The sequence below is a fragment of the Larus michahellis genome, chromosome 23, assembly GCF_964199755.1.
Source record: "Larus michahellis chromosome 23, bLarMic1.1, whole genome shotgun sequence".
NCBI classification, from domain to species: domain Eukaryota; kingdom Metazoa; phylum Chordata; class Aves; order Charadriiformes; family Laridae; genus Larus; species Larus michahellis.
Window position 1 is genome coordinate 5,883,341 of NC_133918.1, and position 18,061 is coordinate 5,901,401.

The 18,061-nt window shown below is 36.6% G+C and overlaps 1 protein-coding gene across 8 annotated transcripts in view; it reads left to right on the forward strand.

Annotated features, from left to right (window-relative positions):
• The window catches only part of EPS15L1 (epidermal growth factor receptor pathway substrate 15 like 1), a 40,254-nt gene that overhangs the window by 4,210 nt on the left and 17,983 nt on the right, over positions 1-18,061 (forward strand). For 2 of the 8 annotated variants that reach the window (XM_074566000.1, XM_074565998.1), the window contains exons 2-22: positions 1,110-1,151; positions 1,380-1,469; positions 1,830-1,877; positions 2,557-2,652; positions 3,289-3,351; positions 4,265-4,390; positions 5,972-6,031; positions 6,368-6,604; positions 7,195-7,352; positions 7,797-7,953; positions 8,669-8,731; positions 10,249-10,334; positions 10,740-10,812; positions 11,351-11,512; positions 11,995-12,192; positions 12,465-12,629; positions 14,464-14,590; positions 14,713-14,763; positions 15,145-15,281; positions 16,353-16,413; positions 16,775-16,857. In XM_074566000.1, coding sequence (XP_074422101.1) covers positions 1,110-1,151; positions 1,380-1,469; positions 1,830-1,877; positions 2,557-2,652; positions 3,289-3,351; positions 4,265-4,390; positions 5,972-6,031; positions 6,368-6,604; positions 7,195-7,352; positions 7,797-7,953; positions 8,669-8,731; positions 10,249-10,334; positions 10,740-10,812; positions 11,351-11,512; positions 11,995-12,192; positions 12,465-12,629; positions 14,464-14,590; positions 14,713-14,763; positions 15,145-15,281; positions 16,353-16,413; positions 16,775-16,857 — 2,283 coding nt within the window. Of the gene's footprint in view, positions 1-1,109; positions 1,152-1,379; positions 1,470-1,829; positions 1,878-2,556; positions 2,653-3,288; positions 3,352-4,245; positions 4,391-5,971; positions 6,032-6,367; positions 6,605-7,194; positions 7,353-7,796; positions 7,954-8,668; positions 8,732-10,248; positions 10,335-10,739; positions 10,813-11,350; positions 11,513-11,994; positions 12,193-12,464; positions 12,630-14,463; positions 14,591-14,712; positions 14,764-15,144; positions 15,282-16,352; positions 16,414-16,774; positions 16,858-18,061 lie in introns of those variants that run through there. The other 6 variants (XM_074565996.1, XM_074565999.1, XM_074565995.1 and 3 more) reach the window with 5 other exon arrangements.

Genomic DNA, 18,061 nt, shown 5'->3' on the forward strand with positions numbered 1-18,061 from the left:
TGGATGACAAGGAAGAAGGTAGCATTTGGGAGGTGACACACCAATGATCACAGTTAGTGCGAAATAATCGTTCGTCAGGTGTCTGACTTATGTCCTGTAGGTGGAGAGCAGTCGTCCAAGCAGGCTTTGGGATGTTTCAACATCTCTGTGTCTCACCTATTAAACTGTGCGTTACTGAGTTGTTTTGTTGCTTGTTTTTAAGGCTTTTGATTCTTCTAAGGGATGACTTCTTTGAGACTGGATTGTAACGGTTTTGCTCTTGACATTGAGCGTGGAGAACGGTGTGGAGGTATAACCTACGCATGGCTAGAACTTGTGTGGCAATTGTAGGAGACGAGTGAGAAGATGGGTGTTGGGGCTTCCACCTCTTCGGGCGTTTCAGTTCCCATTTGCTTGGAATGTCAGCAAGAGGGATGAGGAATCTGCTTGTTCAGTGTCCTGAAAGGGCAGGACCCACCTTTGTGTCTGCTGCTTTGGTGTAATGCAGTGATGACACCAAGGTGAAATCTTCAAACAACATTGCCAGAGAATTCTGACATTTGTTAATTAACTACTCATTCTATTTTTTTTAACTCCGTTTCAGTTTAAGATCCTAGCCCTGACAATGTATAAACACAGGCATATTTTGATACCAGGGCTCGCTCTGTGTGTGTCTGTTCATAATTGTCTGCTGAAAATATTCCATAAGTATGTTTACAATGCAGGAGGTAGCCAAGTCAGCATTATGTTGAAAACTCTGCCTTTGATATCAGTGTTCTCAAACTGTGATCTGAAATACTTTGGCAAATAGTTCAAAGCTGTTCTGCAAAACCTTATTACCATAAAGTGTTGTTAATTAAAAGTGCGAGTATAAGTATGAGTGCTGGTGAATAAGAAGTTTTAAGAGGTGACAGTAGTCTGTTGGCTGCAAGTTTTGAGGGTTCACTGTTACTCACACTTAGATTTGAAGTATCCAGTTTGGAACACAGCAAATTAACCTACCGTTCTATATTTTTGGTAGAAGTAATACACAAAATACTATACGCTTTTTTTTCTGTCAATCCCTAAAGGTGGGCTGTCTGTAATTGCAGTTCATTCTTCGTTTTCTTAATGTTTCTCTTATTTTTCAGTTTTCTACTGGGAATCCATTATACGAAACTTATTACAAACAGGTAGGTTCTTAAAAAAAGTAATTTAAAAATAAAGTGCATTTTCCTCTTCCCCAAGATTTCCCTCTTTCCTTTCCCCACTGCGGTGCTAAACTTCCGAAAGTTCTCTCTGCGCAGTGGTAATGCATACTTCTGTAACTTCTTTTGACCTAGAGAGAAGAGATGTTTCATTTGTTGCCTCTGCTTTCGTGACAGACATGCTTCAATTGAGTGGGAATTTTTATCTTTCAGGTAGATCCAACATATACGGGGAGAGTTGGGGCAAGTGAAGCTGCGCTTTTTCTTAAAAAATCCGGTCTCTCTGATATTATCCTTGGAAAAGTAAGTTGAAGGAATTGGATAATGCAGTAATTATGTGTGCGCTTGCTTAAGTGCAGCTAACATTGAGCAGACGGGGTTTGCAAAACGGAGATGGGTGGAATGCAAATCAGATCCATGGAGCAGTAGGTTAACCACGGATTGGGAATAGCTCCAAGGGATTGTTCTGAGTTTCACAGGAATCTAAAAGGAAAAATCATCTCTTGTGTGACATTTTTGTTGTTAACTTGAGAATTAAGGAGCATTGTATGTCATAACTTGAAAGCTGCAATGAACAGTTCAAGAAGACATAAAATATGGACTGTTGAGATGAGTTAAGTTTTATCTTAAAATCACAATGGCTTTTATTTTGTATCTCCGCAGATATGGGATTTGGCTGACCCGGAGGGTAAAGGATACTTGGATAAACAAGTAAGTGAAATGTGCCTGTAGACTGCTTGTGTTACCTTCCACAAATTAGCCTTGTTTCAAGAAAACCCTGATAGCAATAGTAGTTATCATTAGCTTTTTTTCTTTTAAGTTTTTGTTTATAAGGTGAGTGTTTTTTCCTAGTCCTGCTCATATCCAAGTATATTATACTTGGTGAGGCTGCTGGAGGAATTTGGATCTAATTTTCTGTTTCTTTCGTTTTGTACATAACCAGTGTGTGTGTATATTTCACAAATACAAACTGTGATTTTAAGATTTATTTTAGAAGTCTTGCATGAAAAAATATAACTAGCATTACTAAAAATGGCTTGGAATATCAAATACCAAGTTGTTGATATAGAGATTTTTTAAAAAAAAAAAAATTATTAATTTTGAAGAAAAACTGCTGAAATCTTCTTAGTTATGGGAGAGTACTTCTTAAAAACTAGCTTTGAAGTTTTCTGAGCTTTGTTCCATGTTATTGTAAAGTTTTGCCTGAATCATCTTTAAAAGCAGTGGGATAGTTGTCACTATGCAGTTAACTGAATGGGGCTATACAGCTGTTGTTTCCATACTTTACTGAGTTTCATTTGTACAATGTTAGTAAAAATCATAAATGGGTTATTGGAGACTGATTTAGACTGGCTGCTTTTTTTTTAATAAAAACGACTATTGTTTGTAGGGTTTCTATGTCGCGTTGCGTCTTGTAGCGTGCGCACAGAATGGCCATGATGTCAACCTGAGCAGTCTGAACTTGACTGTACCACCTCCCAAATTTGTAAGTAATATCTACCTAAATGTATGTATGTCTTGTATGAGAACTAAGGCTTCAGTTGGAACTCTGTAATAATCTTCTGTTTCATAAATGTCATGGTTCTGAGACTTCAGGCTGCTGTCAGGCTGTTCCTTAAGATAGCTGCAGTCATGGCAGCCATAGTCCTGTCTTCCTCAGTCATATGTACCAGCACCTTCCTGGACTGCAAAACTGATGCAAGTTTTACTACGCTCAGCTTGTTCAGGAAGCTGATGTGGCTAAACTCTAAATTTATGAAAGAAGAAAAGAAAAAAAAAAAAGAAATTACTTTCTGACTCAGTCAACAGGAGTCTGTGGTAAAGGGCACGACTGCAGCTTTGCCTGCAGCAGCTGCTGTGGAACCCCCTTTAATGTGTCTTAGTTCTGTGTTTGTGTACTTAGTGCACATGAAGTCCTTATCCAAGTACTGTAATAGAATAATGAGTATGACTTATTTTTTTATTTGGGCACACGTGCAGCCTTTTTTCTTTTTTCAGTGTAGTTAAGCTTCATATCTATAACCATCTCTTAAAGCAATTAGTAAGGATTAGAGAGAGAAGTGTGTGTATGTATTTTTTTATATATATATACATATACATAAAAAAAATCTTTAATTTTTAGCATGACACTAGCAGTCCTTTGCTGATCACACCACCTTCAACAGAGACTCACTGGGCTGTTAGGGTAAGTATAAAAAACAACACATTCCATCCATTCTTTACAAGTAAATATTTTCCTTGTCTGTAATTTTCCCAGTGAGAGAATTTTTTATCAAATATATTTCACATTTCAGAAGTCCTCCCTTTCTGATGACAGATTTGTGCACAACAGAGAATTCTGAGCTGTAGTTTTGTATTTGAAATAAGTATTAAACAAGGCTTTGACAACCCCTGGTGTGATGTTTTTAAGACACAATGAATTTAATCTTCTGCCTGGATTTCTTCCAGTATCCTAATAGTAGGCACTTTCATGTTTGTATAAAGGAACCCCACTGAGAACAGCAAAGCATTTCACCAAATCCGTCCTGAAGTATTAATTTAAAGCTGGAGTTCATATGTTCTAATTAGTAGTCAGTGATACACGCTGTATATATCATTGGAAAACAGTAACTTTCGGTACATACATGGGAATACTTGGATATAGTTAATTTTCAAATGCAGACATATTCTAAAAGACTTTCTAATAGAATAACTTTTAATGCTGATTTTTTTTTGTACTCGCATGTTGCAATTTAAAGTGGGAAGCAAATTATTTGAGATGAACATTTTTTTTGTTCTATGGAGTTTGTCAAAGTTTGTTTAAAATCTGGTCAGCAGTGTTTTAATCAGAATGCATTGTCCTTTTAGAACACTACGGAAACATGTTGTATGCTGCATGTTAAAATCTTGTAGCTATCATAACCTTAGCTTTGAAATTAAGCTCCTAAATCTAGCTCCATGGGGTTTACGTTTAAATACAGCACGGTGGCACTTGCAAGAAAGCTTGGACATTTAGAATGAATACATTGCTAACCAATCTTAATTTCTTGCAAGATCTCATTTTCAACACTCACACAGGCACACTTTTTTACTTATTCAGGCTATTTCTTACCAACTAGGTGGAAGAAAAAGCAAAGTTTGATGGTATTTTTGAAAGCCTTTTGCCAGTAAATGGTTTACTTTCAGGAGACAAAGTAAAACCAGTACTGATGAATTCAAAGCTACCTCTTGATATCCTAGGAAGGGTAAGTATGCTGTTTAGATTTAGCAGTTCTCTATTTAGCTTCTCGTAGTTGCAATGTTAAATATTTAAATGTAACTCACCAACATAGATCAGGTTTTGGCTGAGATTTTACATTGAGTGCATGCTATAAAGCAAGAACATTAAGTAGGCTCTGAAGTCTTCCTCTTAGAAATAAGAATAATAGTAGTGATTTTGTCCCTAGAGTAGATTGGCTTCGTTATCTCTGTATTCATTTTAAGAGCTGGAAATTTTGATTTTTGGTTGTTTAAACACAAGAGAAAGCTCTAAACCATAATAGGTTTTATAACATTATATTTCACTGTTTTGTCATTTTTACAAATACAGGTTATTAGACATACGATTAAATCTATCCACTGTTTGTATGAGAGAACACTTTAAAACATCTTCATTTATTGTAGCTGTCAAATTGTCAAGTATTTTTTCATGTATATTTATAAATCCTTCTGAGATCTGAGTTTAGTGCATCCATTGCATATTTGCATGGGAAGCAAACCTTAAAGTATTTTTCTGCTTCCATTTAAAATATGTGTTCTTTAATGTTTTGCATATTGATATGACTGCGAATGAATACGTTCTATGTAAGAGCTGTATCTGCGGTACAGATTTTCATCTCTTCAGGAAAAACTGCCTCTGTATTATCTGTATTTCTCTGTATATCTACAAAATCTAAATATGACTTGTTTCAATTCTCTACCACTATGAAGTACTCAGTCTTGAAAGGCTTTGTATTTTATCTTGTTGTTGTCACAATAGAAATTCAGGAAGCTTTTTCCCGTTCCAGAAAAGTTTGTGGACAAGATGGGGGACTGAGGAAATGGGGAAAGGACTAAGCGAACTAGCTGAAACTTGTACAGGGGTCCAGTGATAAAGCTGGGAGTAGAGTTCAGATGCCTGAGCCTCAGTCGTAGCATTCTGTCCACTCTACTGCACCGTTTCCAAGTCTCATTGATGATTAAACAGTGTTAGCTGGTGGCTGAGCGTTAGGGTACACGAAGTTTTGTATCCTCCTAATTCTCGTTGGCTGTACTTGACCTAATAATGAACTAAAGCTGATAGAAACTTAAATTCTCTCCTGTTGAAAATTTTGGGGGGTGGACATATTTTTTTTGACTAAAAATGAAAACTAGAAATTTAGGAATGGAATGCAATTTAGAAACGTATTGACTTTTCTAAAAATATTTTAACTTTCTTATAAGACAAATCTGGACGATCTGCTAGCCCACACCTGCTGGACAATTCTGAAAGCCACGTCTGGATGGTTTTTGTCAGTCTGATGACTCCTTAATTGCAACATAGAAAGATGACAAACTTACCTGTGTTGCGTCCAGAATTTGTTAGAGCCAGCGTTGATTCACATTGCCAGAAAATGCTAATCCAGTCTTTTCAGAGACTGGATGAATTAATCAGAGAATGTTTAGCTAGGCCTAATATAGCTAATATGATCTCCACAAAGATCTATTAGGAGTCTTTAGAGAGCATGCTTAATTTGATGATGATAAACATCAAAAGCACAAAATGCAACTTGTTCTCTAAATCATTGTTTTTGTCGTAATTGCTGTAGGTCTGGGATCTCAGTGATATTGATAAAGATGGTCATCTGGACAAAGATGAATTTGCTGTGGTAGGTTGCTTTGAATTCTCAATTCACAGTGTGTCTGCTAGAGCAAACTGCTCAGTTTTTTCTGAAAAGCTTTGCAGCTTTCTCTGCTACAGTCCACTGTTCTAATCTAAATTGTTCATATGAAGCTATTAAATGATCTTTCTTAAATCCATCTACTGACCCTTGCCCGTGTCATCAAGATTAAACATTTTGGAATTACATTCAAAATTATCTGCTCTGGTTTACATCTCTGATCTTACTGCCTGTGTTTTATTAATATGTAAAAGAATGACACTGGAAAGTCTTGTTGCTTTTTCTTATAATTGTTATTGTTATCTGGCCTTTCTGACTTTGCAGGCAATGCATTTGGTTTATAGAGCTCTTGAGAAAGAGCCAGTTCCTTCACTATTACCCCCTTCTCTCATACCACCTTCTAAAAGAAAGAAGACGCCTGTCTTTCCTGGAGCAGTTCCTGTTCTCCCTGCAAGTCCTCCGCCAAAAGATAGTCTCCGTTCTACCCCGTCTCATGGTAGTGTCAACAGTCTGAACAGCACAGGGAGTCTGTCTCCCAAGCACAGCATCAAACAGGCACAGGTACAAATCTTTTTTCTTCTCTTTTTTTTCCTTCTCTTTTTTTTTTTTGGTATCAGTAAACTGCAGGAAAAAACTGCATTTTAATTTCTGCTTTATGCGAGCACTTTTCTGAAAATGCCTTTGTTGTTGGGTGATTTGGATGGAGGGAACGAAATGAGGATGGTAAGACCTGTAAGAATGGAAGCAGAGCAGGTGAATTTTAGTCAGAGTGATCATGAGGTAGCAAATTTTATGGTGGATTTTCACTTTTCATAGAAAGGTTTTATTCGTGTATCTACTTTAATAGCAAAGAAATCATTAATCTACCTTCCAAAGCTCTTTTAGCATGAGGACTTACTATGCCTAGTTGGGTCCGTATTTCCAAAGGATGAATGCTTTTAAACTGATGAATAGCTGTTTGTCAGTATTTATAATTCGGATTAAAAGTATTAAGCTAAAACATTAATGGTAAGAGAGGAAATACCTATTTACCAATCAAATTTGGTTGTGCAAGGTGTTCGGCACGTCCAGCTCTGAATAATGTCATATATAGTCAGTGTGTTTGTAAAGACTGTTTATCTTCTTTTGAAATATACAACTTTGTTTTACAGCCATCTGTGAACTGGGTAGTACCTATGTCTGAGAAAGCGCGATACGACGAAATTTTCTTAAAAACCGACACAGACATGGATGGTTTTGTGAGTGGCCAAGAAGTAAAGGACATTTTTATGCATTCAGGTCTGTCTCAGAATCTCCTAGCACATATATGGTAAGAATTCCCTAGCAGCTGTCTTTTTGTAACGTGCTGATCTGGTCAGATTATCCAGCCAGAACTGTGATCCTAACATTAAAAGAAAAAACAAAAACCCAAATGAAAAAAAACACCTGTTTTACTTGTCTGTTGCCATACTACGATATGTGGGCTATATGGAAAAACAAGGGATAAATAAATACTCACTTTGCTTTTCTGGGAGGGGGGCATAGGTCAGTCTTTGAATTGTGATTGTTTTTTGAAGTTCTAGTGCTCTAAATATTTTCTCAGAGTAACACGGTTCTGTTCAGTTATGTATGTCTAATAAAATACTGCTCTGTTTATGGAACTCTTTTACTAGAACAAGCAACTGATGAAGATGAATCAAAAGAAATTACGTGTATATGTGGTAGAAGAGAAATAAACTTTTCTTGTTTATGAGTATGATCTATTTTTTACCAGGGCTTTGGCAGACACAAGACAGATGGGAAAGCTAAGCAAAGATCAGTTTGCACTAGCAATGTATCTCATTCAGCAGAAGGTCAGTAAAGGGATTGATCCTCCACAAGTGTTGACCCCAGATATGATCCCTCCCACAGAGAGGAACACTCCCATACAGGTAGGTCATTGATTATTTGTACATAATACTGAGCTTATGTGCTTTGAAAGTAGTGGGCTTTGAGTATTCATGTTGTCAATTTTTTCCTTTTTTGGTAGTATTATGGTAAAGGGTTGCCAATATTTTTTTTTCTTGTCTCCTCTTACAAAATTCTTTAGCATTTGAAAATATACATACATCTTTAACAAGACCATAAATAAAGAAGAATGCAGTAGAATATACCGTACATAAAGGAATAATGCCACTGAGAAAAGTCTAACATGAAAAATACTCCTTTGTCATAGAGAAGGGTTTGGTTGTTTTTTTAACTTCAGGGAACTGTTAAAAGCAACTGTTACGAGCTGGTTTAGCAGCCTGTCCCTGATTCTGCTCACTTCCAAATGAAAGGGGATGACTTCCTAATTTCTGGGACTTGGTGGTTTATTCATCCCTTGCAGCATGACAGTCCCTAGTCCTAATCCATCACTGTTAATACCATTTTACTGCAGTATCTAATCTTCTACTGAACCTGCTTTGTTCCTTTCCTCAGTAATGTGTTAGTGTGTTTCTGAAACTTCTGTCGTGTCAGTACATTCATCTTTTCTATAAATCACACAGTATTTTCCTTTACGTTTTTATTTTCCCTAACCAGAAAGCTTTTCAGCCTCTAAATATATTTTAAGTGTTGCTGTTGCTCTGGTCCTTTTAAAGTTTTTCCTATATCCTTTTTCTGTAGACTCTGTCAGGTTACTTGACCCCTGTAGGATCTGAGATCTCAGCACTAACAGAAATGCGTCGTGTGAGTAATTGTAACACCCAAAAGAATGCAAATTTGTTTATGTTCGCTACTTGTAACTTCAAAACAGTTTTTATTTCTACACCTTCTTCTGTCTCTTTCCTCTTGTGTTCTGTGACACTTGCTCTTGGCATGATGATAATGCCACAGTAGTGGGAAGTTATCGGCTGCTGACCTGGTGATAGTGCTTCCCTCAACAACTTGAGTTGTAGCAGTCTGTCAGGAAGTTCTTTGACGGGCAGCTTGATGTTGGCACGTTGAAGTTATTAATGCACTAGTTCTCTGAACCTGTAGGCAATAAATATACCTTGGTGCAAGAGCTTTAAGCTTCCCATTATTTTCACTTCATTGTATCTTTTTTTTTTTTTCATTTACTGTGGTTTAGCTCATTATAACATGAAATAAACTGTATGCTCCTGTGAACATAGCAGAATAGTTTTCTGTTCCTGTGGAACCATGGACTGTGTTCCCCTAATCAAACAGCAGCTCGTTTTAACTTATTTCACAATCATATTGGGTAACACCTTATTATGATCCTGTGCAGCATACAGTACAGGTCTCTCAGCAAATCTGTATCTAGTCAGAAAAGATAAAAGTGATATTAGAAGCTTTTGATTTGCTAGCTTGAAGAATTAGTCTGGATTATTGTTATCTATGATTACTTAATGGCATATTAACAAAAGAAATGCTCATCCAAAAATGAGGACGTAATTAACTTATTTAAACTGGATATTCACCTATTGTTTCTGCAAAAAATGTCAGATTTTACTATGCTATATGTTTGTGGTTTGTTGGTTGGGTTGTTGGGGTTTTTTTTATATTGAATAAAGCCAAACTCCGTGCCTATCACAGCAATCTCAAAGTGAGCAAGTAAGCAAACTGTACTTTCTTCTTTTTAAAATGCTGTTTAAAAATGGTGGTTCTCCTGATTTGTCATACTAGCAGTGAGTTCAGGTTGCAGTTTTTGCTGAGTTGCCGTGATTTTTTTCAAAAAGCTATCAATCCTTTTTATAATAATGACAAATTTTTTATCAAATGCTGAGATCCTTTCTTAAGAACTTCTAATGACAATTTTCTTGTTTAAAAGGCAAGTGGTACCCACTGCATCTTCCCTGATTGACACCTGAATGGCTGTAGGAATGACCTGCACTGCAGGAAATTGGGCATAATTGCAGAAATTGTCATTAATTTGTGTTAGGGCTCAAGAAGACTGAAATTACAATCTGATTTCATTAAGTTCCCTGGAAGTTTTGCTACTGACTGTAGCAGAGCTGGGTTTTTAGTTTTTTAATTTTAATTCTACCACTGCCTGCAGTTTATTCATGGACATTGTGCATGTCCTTTAACTGCTGTGTGTTTTAACTCTCCCATCTGTTAAATGGGCTTAGGGAAAATTCCCCTGTCTCCCAGCAGACTTGTGTGGCGTGCTTGGTGGTTGTTGCATAATAATTCGATGTCTCCCACAGAATTTTGCAAATACATAAAAAGAGGATTGTGTCTCGCTATTTCATTCTTAACAGGATAGTTCAAGTTCCGTTGGATCAGGAGAATTTACAGGGGTGAAGGAACTGGATGATATTAGTCAAGAAATTGCACAGCTGCAAAGGTAATAGTTGTGGACTATTAACAAAATCATGGACTAGGAGAACCAATTAAGTATACAATACTGATGTGTCCATTGTTTTTGTTTTCTGGTAGTAAATTTATCATAACTTGTCACTGAAGTTGGTGACAGGTTTCCCCCTGATATCCTACAATTAGCCAATTGTGTAAAGCTGGCCTGGATTCTACCAGGTGATTTCAGAAGATTGATTATGGAACAGATAGTATTTTTTGAAGAATAATTGATATGTATACACCTTGGCTCCTTCAAAGAATATACCAGAATATGGGCTGGCATTTTTAGCTGCAGGTGTTTCCAGAATAATATTGATTGATTTCTTTGTGTGCATGCATTTGTGTGTTGTATTATTTAACTGATGATGAATACATGTGGTTGTTTATCTTATAGAGAAAAATATTCGCTGGAGCAGGACATTAGAGAAAAGGAAGAATCAATCAGACAGAAAACCAATGAAGTTCAGGTAAAAACTTTGTTTATCATTATTAATTTTCATTTTAATTTAAAATTATATATGGGGAATTAAGCATTCTTTGTCTTCCCTTATGTTGCTTCTGGGCAAGTCTTTCTTTTCTCTTTTCGTGGGATTTTCCTCGAACTTACAGAAATATCTTTATTTTCCTGTTCTCCATCAGAAACGTTTTCTTCTGATGCTGGTTAGTATAAATAGAAGATGATACATGAACAGTTTGAAATGTCTTTTTGTTAGTGCTTGACTAACACTGTAGTTTAGGAAATTATTGTTCAAAGAGTGTTGGTTTTGTTAATTAGGATAGCTCAATTACAAGCGCTCTGTGTCACAGTCTCTTTCCATCTTGTGGGCACTGATTTACTTCCTGATGTCTCATACGAGTTCCTGCAGAAACAAAACGTACGCGTGCAGGGAATAGCCTACATGACATAGAAAGTCTTCTGGAGCTTGCTAGCCTGTGTGTCTGTCCTTGATCATTCCTATAAGACAGCAGCTAAATGTAAGTTACAAACTGTGGAATTTTCCTCAGGAACTGCAAAATGATTTGGACAGGGAGACAAGTAACTTGCAAGAACTAGAGGCTCAGAAACAAGATGCCCAAGACCGCCTGGATGAAATGGACCAGCAGAAAGCCAAACTGAAAGATATGCTGAATGATGTAAGGCAGAAATGCCAGGAAGAAACACAGGTGGTGAGTGTACGTTAATTCTGGACGTGCTCAAGAGTATTGTGCCTTTTGTTGAAGGACATTCTATTTATTTAATTCATTTTTACCATAAATAGCAATTTCCACACAAATCCAGAGGTCCAAGAAAGGACTGTATAGTACTTGATAACTTTATAATACTTGATAAATGTTTGAATGGAAAAGGAGCCAAGTTCAGAAAACTACAAGATGACCATCTAAGAAACACCTTTTAATTACCTTTATAATTAGTGTGGTATTTCTATCATTTAAAATAGTAATTTGTCTTGATGTTATCCAATGTCCTACGTACTTCTATCAAGGATTTTGTGTAACGTACTAAGAAGCATGCAGTTCTTCATGTTAAGTTCTTATTATCTTCCTTAGCAGTTGATAGGTTGTTTTACAACTTTCTAGTATCTATTATAAATTTATAAAGTTACATTTATTTCAAATTTCACTCTGATTTTTGTAATGTTTTGTTTCAGATTTCATCACTAAAAATGCAGATTCAATCTCAGGAATCAGATTTAAAATTACAGGAAGATGACCTCAATAGAGCAAAAGCAGAACTGAATCGCCTCCAGCAAGAAGAGACTCAGCTAGAGCAGAGCATCCAGGCTGGAAAAGTGCAGCTTGAAACAATAATCAAATCTTTAAAATCAACACAGGAAGAAATAAACCAGGTATTCACTGTAGTTCATACAACTTCTTTTTTGCTTCCCGGAAGACCAAGAGTTGAACATCACCTAGAAAGATTATTTTTCAGAAGAGGGAAAAAAAATATTGGTTCATGAAATAAGCCTTTTTGACTGGTGCTTAGTAGGTTAATTCCCAGTTTGAGTCAAGAAAAGTTCAACTCTGGTGGGGGGAAAATGCCATAGTCTGGCAACCATGTTTAACAATAATGACAGCGTTATTGAATGGGTAACATGCTAAAGTATTTTTCACTGTTTAGGCAAGAAGTAAACTTTCTCAACTTCAAGAGAGCCATCAAGAAGTCAATAAGAGTATAGAAGAATATAATGAAGCTCTCAACGGGATTCACGGTGGTAGTCTGACGAATTTAGCAGACATAAGTGAAGGCCTCGGGCAGACGGAAAGAAACAATTATGGAGCTATGGTAAAAAAAAAATAATACTGTTGTTTAGCGTATTTTAGAATAATTAGGTTTGTGACTTGCACCTAGTCTGAAATAGTTAAGATGTTTTAGTTGGCTTTTGGTATGTTGGCAAATACTGTGATTCCTGCAAGGCAGCAATCTCCAGGGCAAAGATTTTAATGCTGGTAGAAAACCTGATTTTTAAGCTTTGGGTTAGGATTGTTAGGATCGTGTACCTGTGTAACTGTAACAGTATGGATATATAAGCAAACTCTAATTATGGAAACAAAGAGAAAAGGTCATGTTAACCCTTGACTTGTAACCTGTCACACCTTTAGTCTCAGGAAGCAGGTAGGACTTTATTTCCAATTCAAGTGTTCTGGTTTCTTCTTTTCTTTCTTCAAGATTTTTACAGTCAATTTCTGTTGGGTATCTGTTGTGGATTTGGATATTTTATAATACTCCAAATCACAAGATTTTTCATTTTTTAAGCCTGTTTCTTTGCTTTAAATATAAAAGTTGCATACTTGCTTGATTCTGCTTGCACATCTACTTGGTGCTTCCTCATTAGGGAAATATATCTTCCAGAATCCTTGTAAGCACAGGTTTTAGTACGAAGTTAAATATATATTGTGTATAGTTTCTTAATAAATATTCAGCAGGCACGCTACCTTTCTGCCCTGCTTCACACTTTTTCCGTAAAAACGAAATGCTTAAAAGCAGAAAAGTGTAGAGGAAAAACAACAATACATTGAGAGATGTGTTCTTAAAACACTTTAGTTTCTGTGCTTGCATGGCTTGCATAAACTTTATGTTTAATTTCCAGTGGAAACATCCGGATGTTTCTCTTATTTGCAAAACCTGAGAATCATTAACCAGAAGAAAACTGCAGTTTTGTTCATAGTAAATTTTTTAAACCATTGTGTCCTTTTCCTGTTTCTTAATTCTTCCTTCCTCTTCCTCTTGTCCCCACCTCTCTCCCTGCTGTTCTGAGAAGCATTAGTTAAGACTACTTCATTTGCATCTTGTAAAGGCATGACACAAATCCCATGTCTTTCTTGTGTTGGAGGCAGTGTAAGTGGGTAGTTGTTATTAGATATTTCGTACCTTAATGTGGAATGGTGTTGATTGTCACTGGGGCTCTGTTGTGCAGGTGCTGTGGCAAGGACTGGTTTCATCAGAGACCCCAAACAGACATAAGACGGGGTATGAGATGCAAATGATGAAGAGGTGTCACAGCTTTAGTTTACTTGTAAAGGATTTTTTTGTAACTTGACAAAGCTATGGGTTGGATTCCACTGACAAACCTCTCAATTGTCAAAATGTTGGGGTGACGCTCATCCTGCCATGTAGTGCTTTGCAATGCAAAGTCAGTACTTGGAACCTTAAGCTGAAGAATGAGTTAACAAGGAGCAATCTTGTGTATGACTATTCAGTAGTAATTTCTTGTATTTGTAGTCCACAAATGATTTGTGGATCCATTTCTTTTAAATAACTGTCTTACCTGAAGCTGAGCTGTAAAATAACTGGGAGAGAAGAGATTTTGGATAGTGTGGTGGTTGGAGTTTTCGTTTTGTTATTTAAGTGTTTGAGAACTGAATATATTAATGAGACAAACATTTCAACCTTTTATTGTTACCTGTATATACTTTTGATGTTCTGTGTAGCCCAAGGCTACACACTTTCTGCTGTGTAATTACTTCTGCTTAGAAGCCACTTATTCAGAAAGTTCTTTAGGAAGTAATTCTTAAGATCATTAAACAGGAACCCAGATACCCTAGAATTTCTGCTAAATGGCTAACTGAGCATTTTAATCGTGGGAAGTTGCTGTAATGTTTCTCCTCTTAATTTTTAGGATGATCCATTTAAGAATAAAGCCTTGGTGTTTACCAATAATACACAAGAATTGCATACAGACCCATTCCAGTCAGAAGATCCCTTCAAATCTGATCCGTTTAAGGGAGCAGACCCTTTCAAAGGCAGTAAGTGACCAGTGTTTTAGCTGAGACCTTGAAGACCAATCGTTGAGTAAATGATATTTTCACTAACTTTTATCATCTTGCTAAGTAGTGGATAAAACAAATGATTTTTCTATTCTGCATAGGTGACCCATTCCAGCATGATCCTTTTGCAGAACAACCACCTGCTCCAGCAGGTAATAGCCCTTTTGATGACAGGACAGATGTGATAGAAACAATTTGTAGCCAAGCTCAAAGACTTCCAAGGTTTCCCTGGCTTCAGATTTTTCGTTTGCATGTGGGAACATAGAAACCTTGACAGGGTGTGCATTTGGGATCAATATGTTAATGAGGTGCATGTAACTCTCTATAAAGTCCATAACCTTAATATAAACATGTACTTATTAAAACTTGGTAAATACCCTGTATAGAGAGGTATCTGGAAGTTTGTCAGATTTACGAAATCATTGTGGTTTTTTAATAAGAAAAATTAGGTGAGTGAGTATGAGGTCAAATATAGAATAGTTTATTATGGACACAGTAGGTACTACATTCTCTTTACCTTTTAATACTCCTAGATCCATTTGGAGGTGATCCATTTAAGGAAAGTGACCCATTTCGTAGTTCTGCCCCTGAGGATTTCTTCAAGAAACAGGTGAAGAGTGACCCATTTACCTCAGATCCATTCACAAAACCCCCTGCTTTACCCTCAAAGGTCAGTAATTTTTAAATCTACACATCATAATTTCTTTACTATTGACAAGTTCAGACAAGTTGTCTGAAAGCAAAAAGGAATGAAATATCACTAAATACTTTTCTTCCAACTGATGAAATATGATTAATTTTTTTCTTAAAATTGAGTATGGATTGTTAAGGCAATCAGGAGTTTGTTCATTCTCTCCAGTTCCATGATAATGGTGTATATTCACCATGAAGATGCAGTTAGGTGGATTTTTTTTTTTTTCTTTTTCTGTTGGGAATTTCAAGCCACCAGCACCCACTCATTCACACCGTTACCCTCATTCCGTCGATGTTCCTATTTGTGCAGTCACATAGTGAATCGGATCGAGGAACTGATCTGGCTAACGGATTTCTGAGCCACCAGCACAGTGGAAGGACTGCACAGAACACATTTGTCAAATGTAGAGTCACGGTTCTTAAGCTGCCCTTACATGTATGTGTAGGGTTATTTTGGGAGAGGCAGTGTGGATTTTTTGTTTTGTTTTTGTTAATTGAACCTTTCCTTCACCCTGTGGCACTCGTTGTCTGTTGCCACCCAAGGGTTAGAACAGTATTCCAGTGTCAGTCAGTGGGAGGTTAGTTTGTCTTGCAATGTAGGTTTGGATTTAGGTAACAGCAGACTTTCCAACCTGAATAGCAACTGTAAACACCATCTATTTAAAAAGAAGCGATATACAGACTCTCTGAATTAATAATAATGTAAATACCTGACCTGAATATTCAGTCCCTGTTGCTTAAAGATTGAAGGCTTTGGGGTGTCACTTCTTATTTTTCCCTGGTAACTTGTATTTCAGTGTGATACACTTTTCACTTGAATGTGTTTTGCTTGTAGGTACTTGGTGTTTTGTTCAAGGCTCTCAATAGCCAAATGCATTAATAATGCGAATTTCCTGTAATCAGTCGATTTTATGCTACTATATATCCACTGAACAGAGTGGTCTGAAATTGGAAATCATTTGTCTTAAGGCAAGAGATTTTGATGTGCATAAAAAGACAAGCGCGCAGTACAGCAGAACAGTAATTATGTATATCTCTTCTTATTTAGCCTGACCCTTTTGAAAGCAGTGATCCTTTTACATCTTCCAGTATCTCTTCAAAAGGTCCAGGTAAGAAGAAAAAAATTTTCTCATGAAGATGAATGAGGTATCTCTTTATGAAAGAAGATTCAAATGTAAAAGTTGAGAATAAAGAAGGTGTCTTGTGAACTGTTCACAAATATCTTTGTGGTCCTATTATGAATTATGAAGATTAAGTCTTCGCATACACTATATACTTGACTTATTTCTTTTCTTTTTTTCCTTTTCCTCCAAACAACTGGTAGCAAACCTATTGTTTTATGGAATTCTCTTTAAACATCTCATGTCAGGTCAAAATCCAGGTGCCTAGTTTGTACTTCATTGTCACCAAGCATTCTTCATAATTCTTAAGTATTATTTTAATATTCTTTTTTTCCTGTATCTGTTTCAGATCCATTTGGAACACTGGATCCGTTTGGAAGTGGTGCTTTCAGTAGTGGTGAGGGATTTGCAGACTTCAGTCAGATGTCAAAGGTAAAGGTTACGAGGAAAGCAACTGTCCTTTTAAAAATGTATGTGCAGAGGTGTTTTTTTAAGGGTGTGAGATGACTGTAACTTTGCAGCTGACAATCCACTTCTGTTAATTTTTTTTTTCCGATCAACCTCACCAGTTACTTAGCGAAGCATTTTCCATGCATCTCAAACAGGGCAAAGTCTTAGCAAGACTGGTAGATTCAGCAGAGCTGAATCAACTTTTCATGAACGTTTTCAAATACCAGAGGAGCAAAAGAAATAACTTCTAATTTTCACTTGTAAGAAAAGGTACTTGTTCCAGATATTAATATATTTCCATGTCCAGCCATCCTGAAGTCTGCTTCTTGGATACTTCATCTCTCATAGTGTCCTCACTTGTTCTTAAACTTCTCCGTGAGTACAGGGAACCAGAGGAAGGTAGAAAACATGGTGTGCTGACATTTCATAGCTCTTAACAGAGTAGTCTTTTTTCTTGGGTTCTTGGTATAAACTGAGTAAATAGGGTATTTCAAATAGAACTAGGTCCTTACCTCCTCATCTGGATCGGTCACAGTCTGCTGTTAGCCTTCTGAGATGGAGTTTGGAATTTACAGTTACTTACATCAGTTATCCAATTTTCTACACTTAGTTCTACAAGAACGCTTCAACATTGTAGAGTAGATGTTAGAAAATAGATTATCCGTGTCACTGTGACTAATTGAACTTCTTGGGGGTTTTTTCTTACCGTTGTTACTCTGTTTTGTGGGGGGTTTAGCTCTCCGCTAGGTGGCAACAGTCTTTACAAATATTGATGTGTTTGGGTTGAGTTAGAAGTTTTAGCGAAAGTCAGACTGCGAGCTTTAGCCTTGCCTACAAAGTTCCTCTTTTTTCATTTCAGGATGATAAATTTCCCTGCATGGCGTAATTTTTTCGTGCCTTTTTTAATCAATAGCAGAGTCCTTCATAAGAGACAGCTGAATATAGGAAACATTAAACATATGGGTTTGGAATTTTCCTTGAGCTTTTACAAAAAAGACAAATAGCTGTGTGTAACTTAAGAAAAGCGTAGAAAAAAGCTCTCCATTCTCCTATCTACCATGTTTTTCCAGTTTCTATCATCATTCTGTTTATCAGAGCAAGGGCCAGAGTGTAGTATGACCGTTTGTTGCCAAATAGTAAAAAGCAGAGTTTTACTTCCTTTTATTTTTCTCATCAGCTTTTTGCT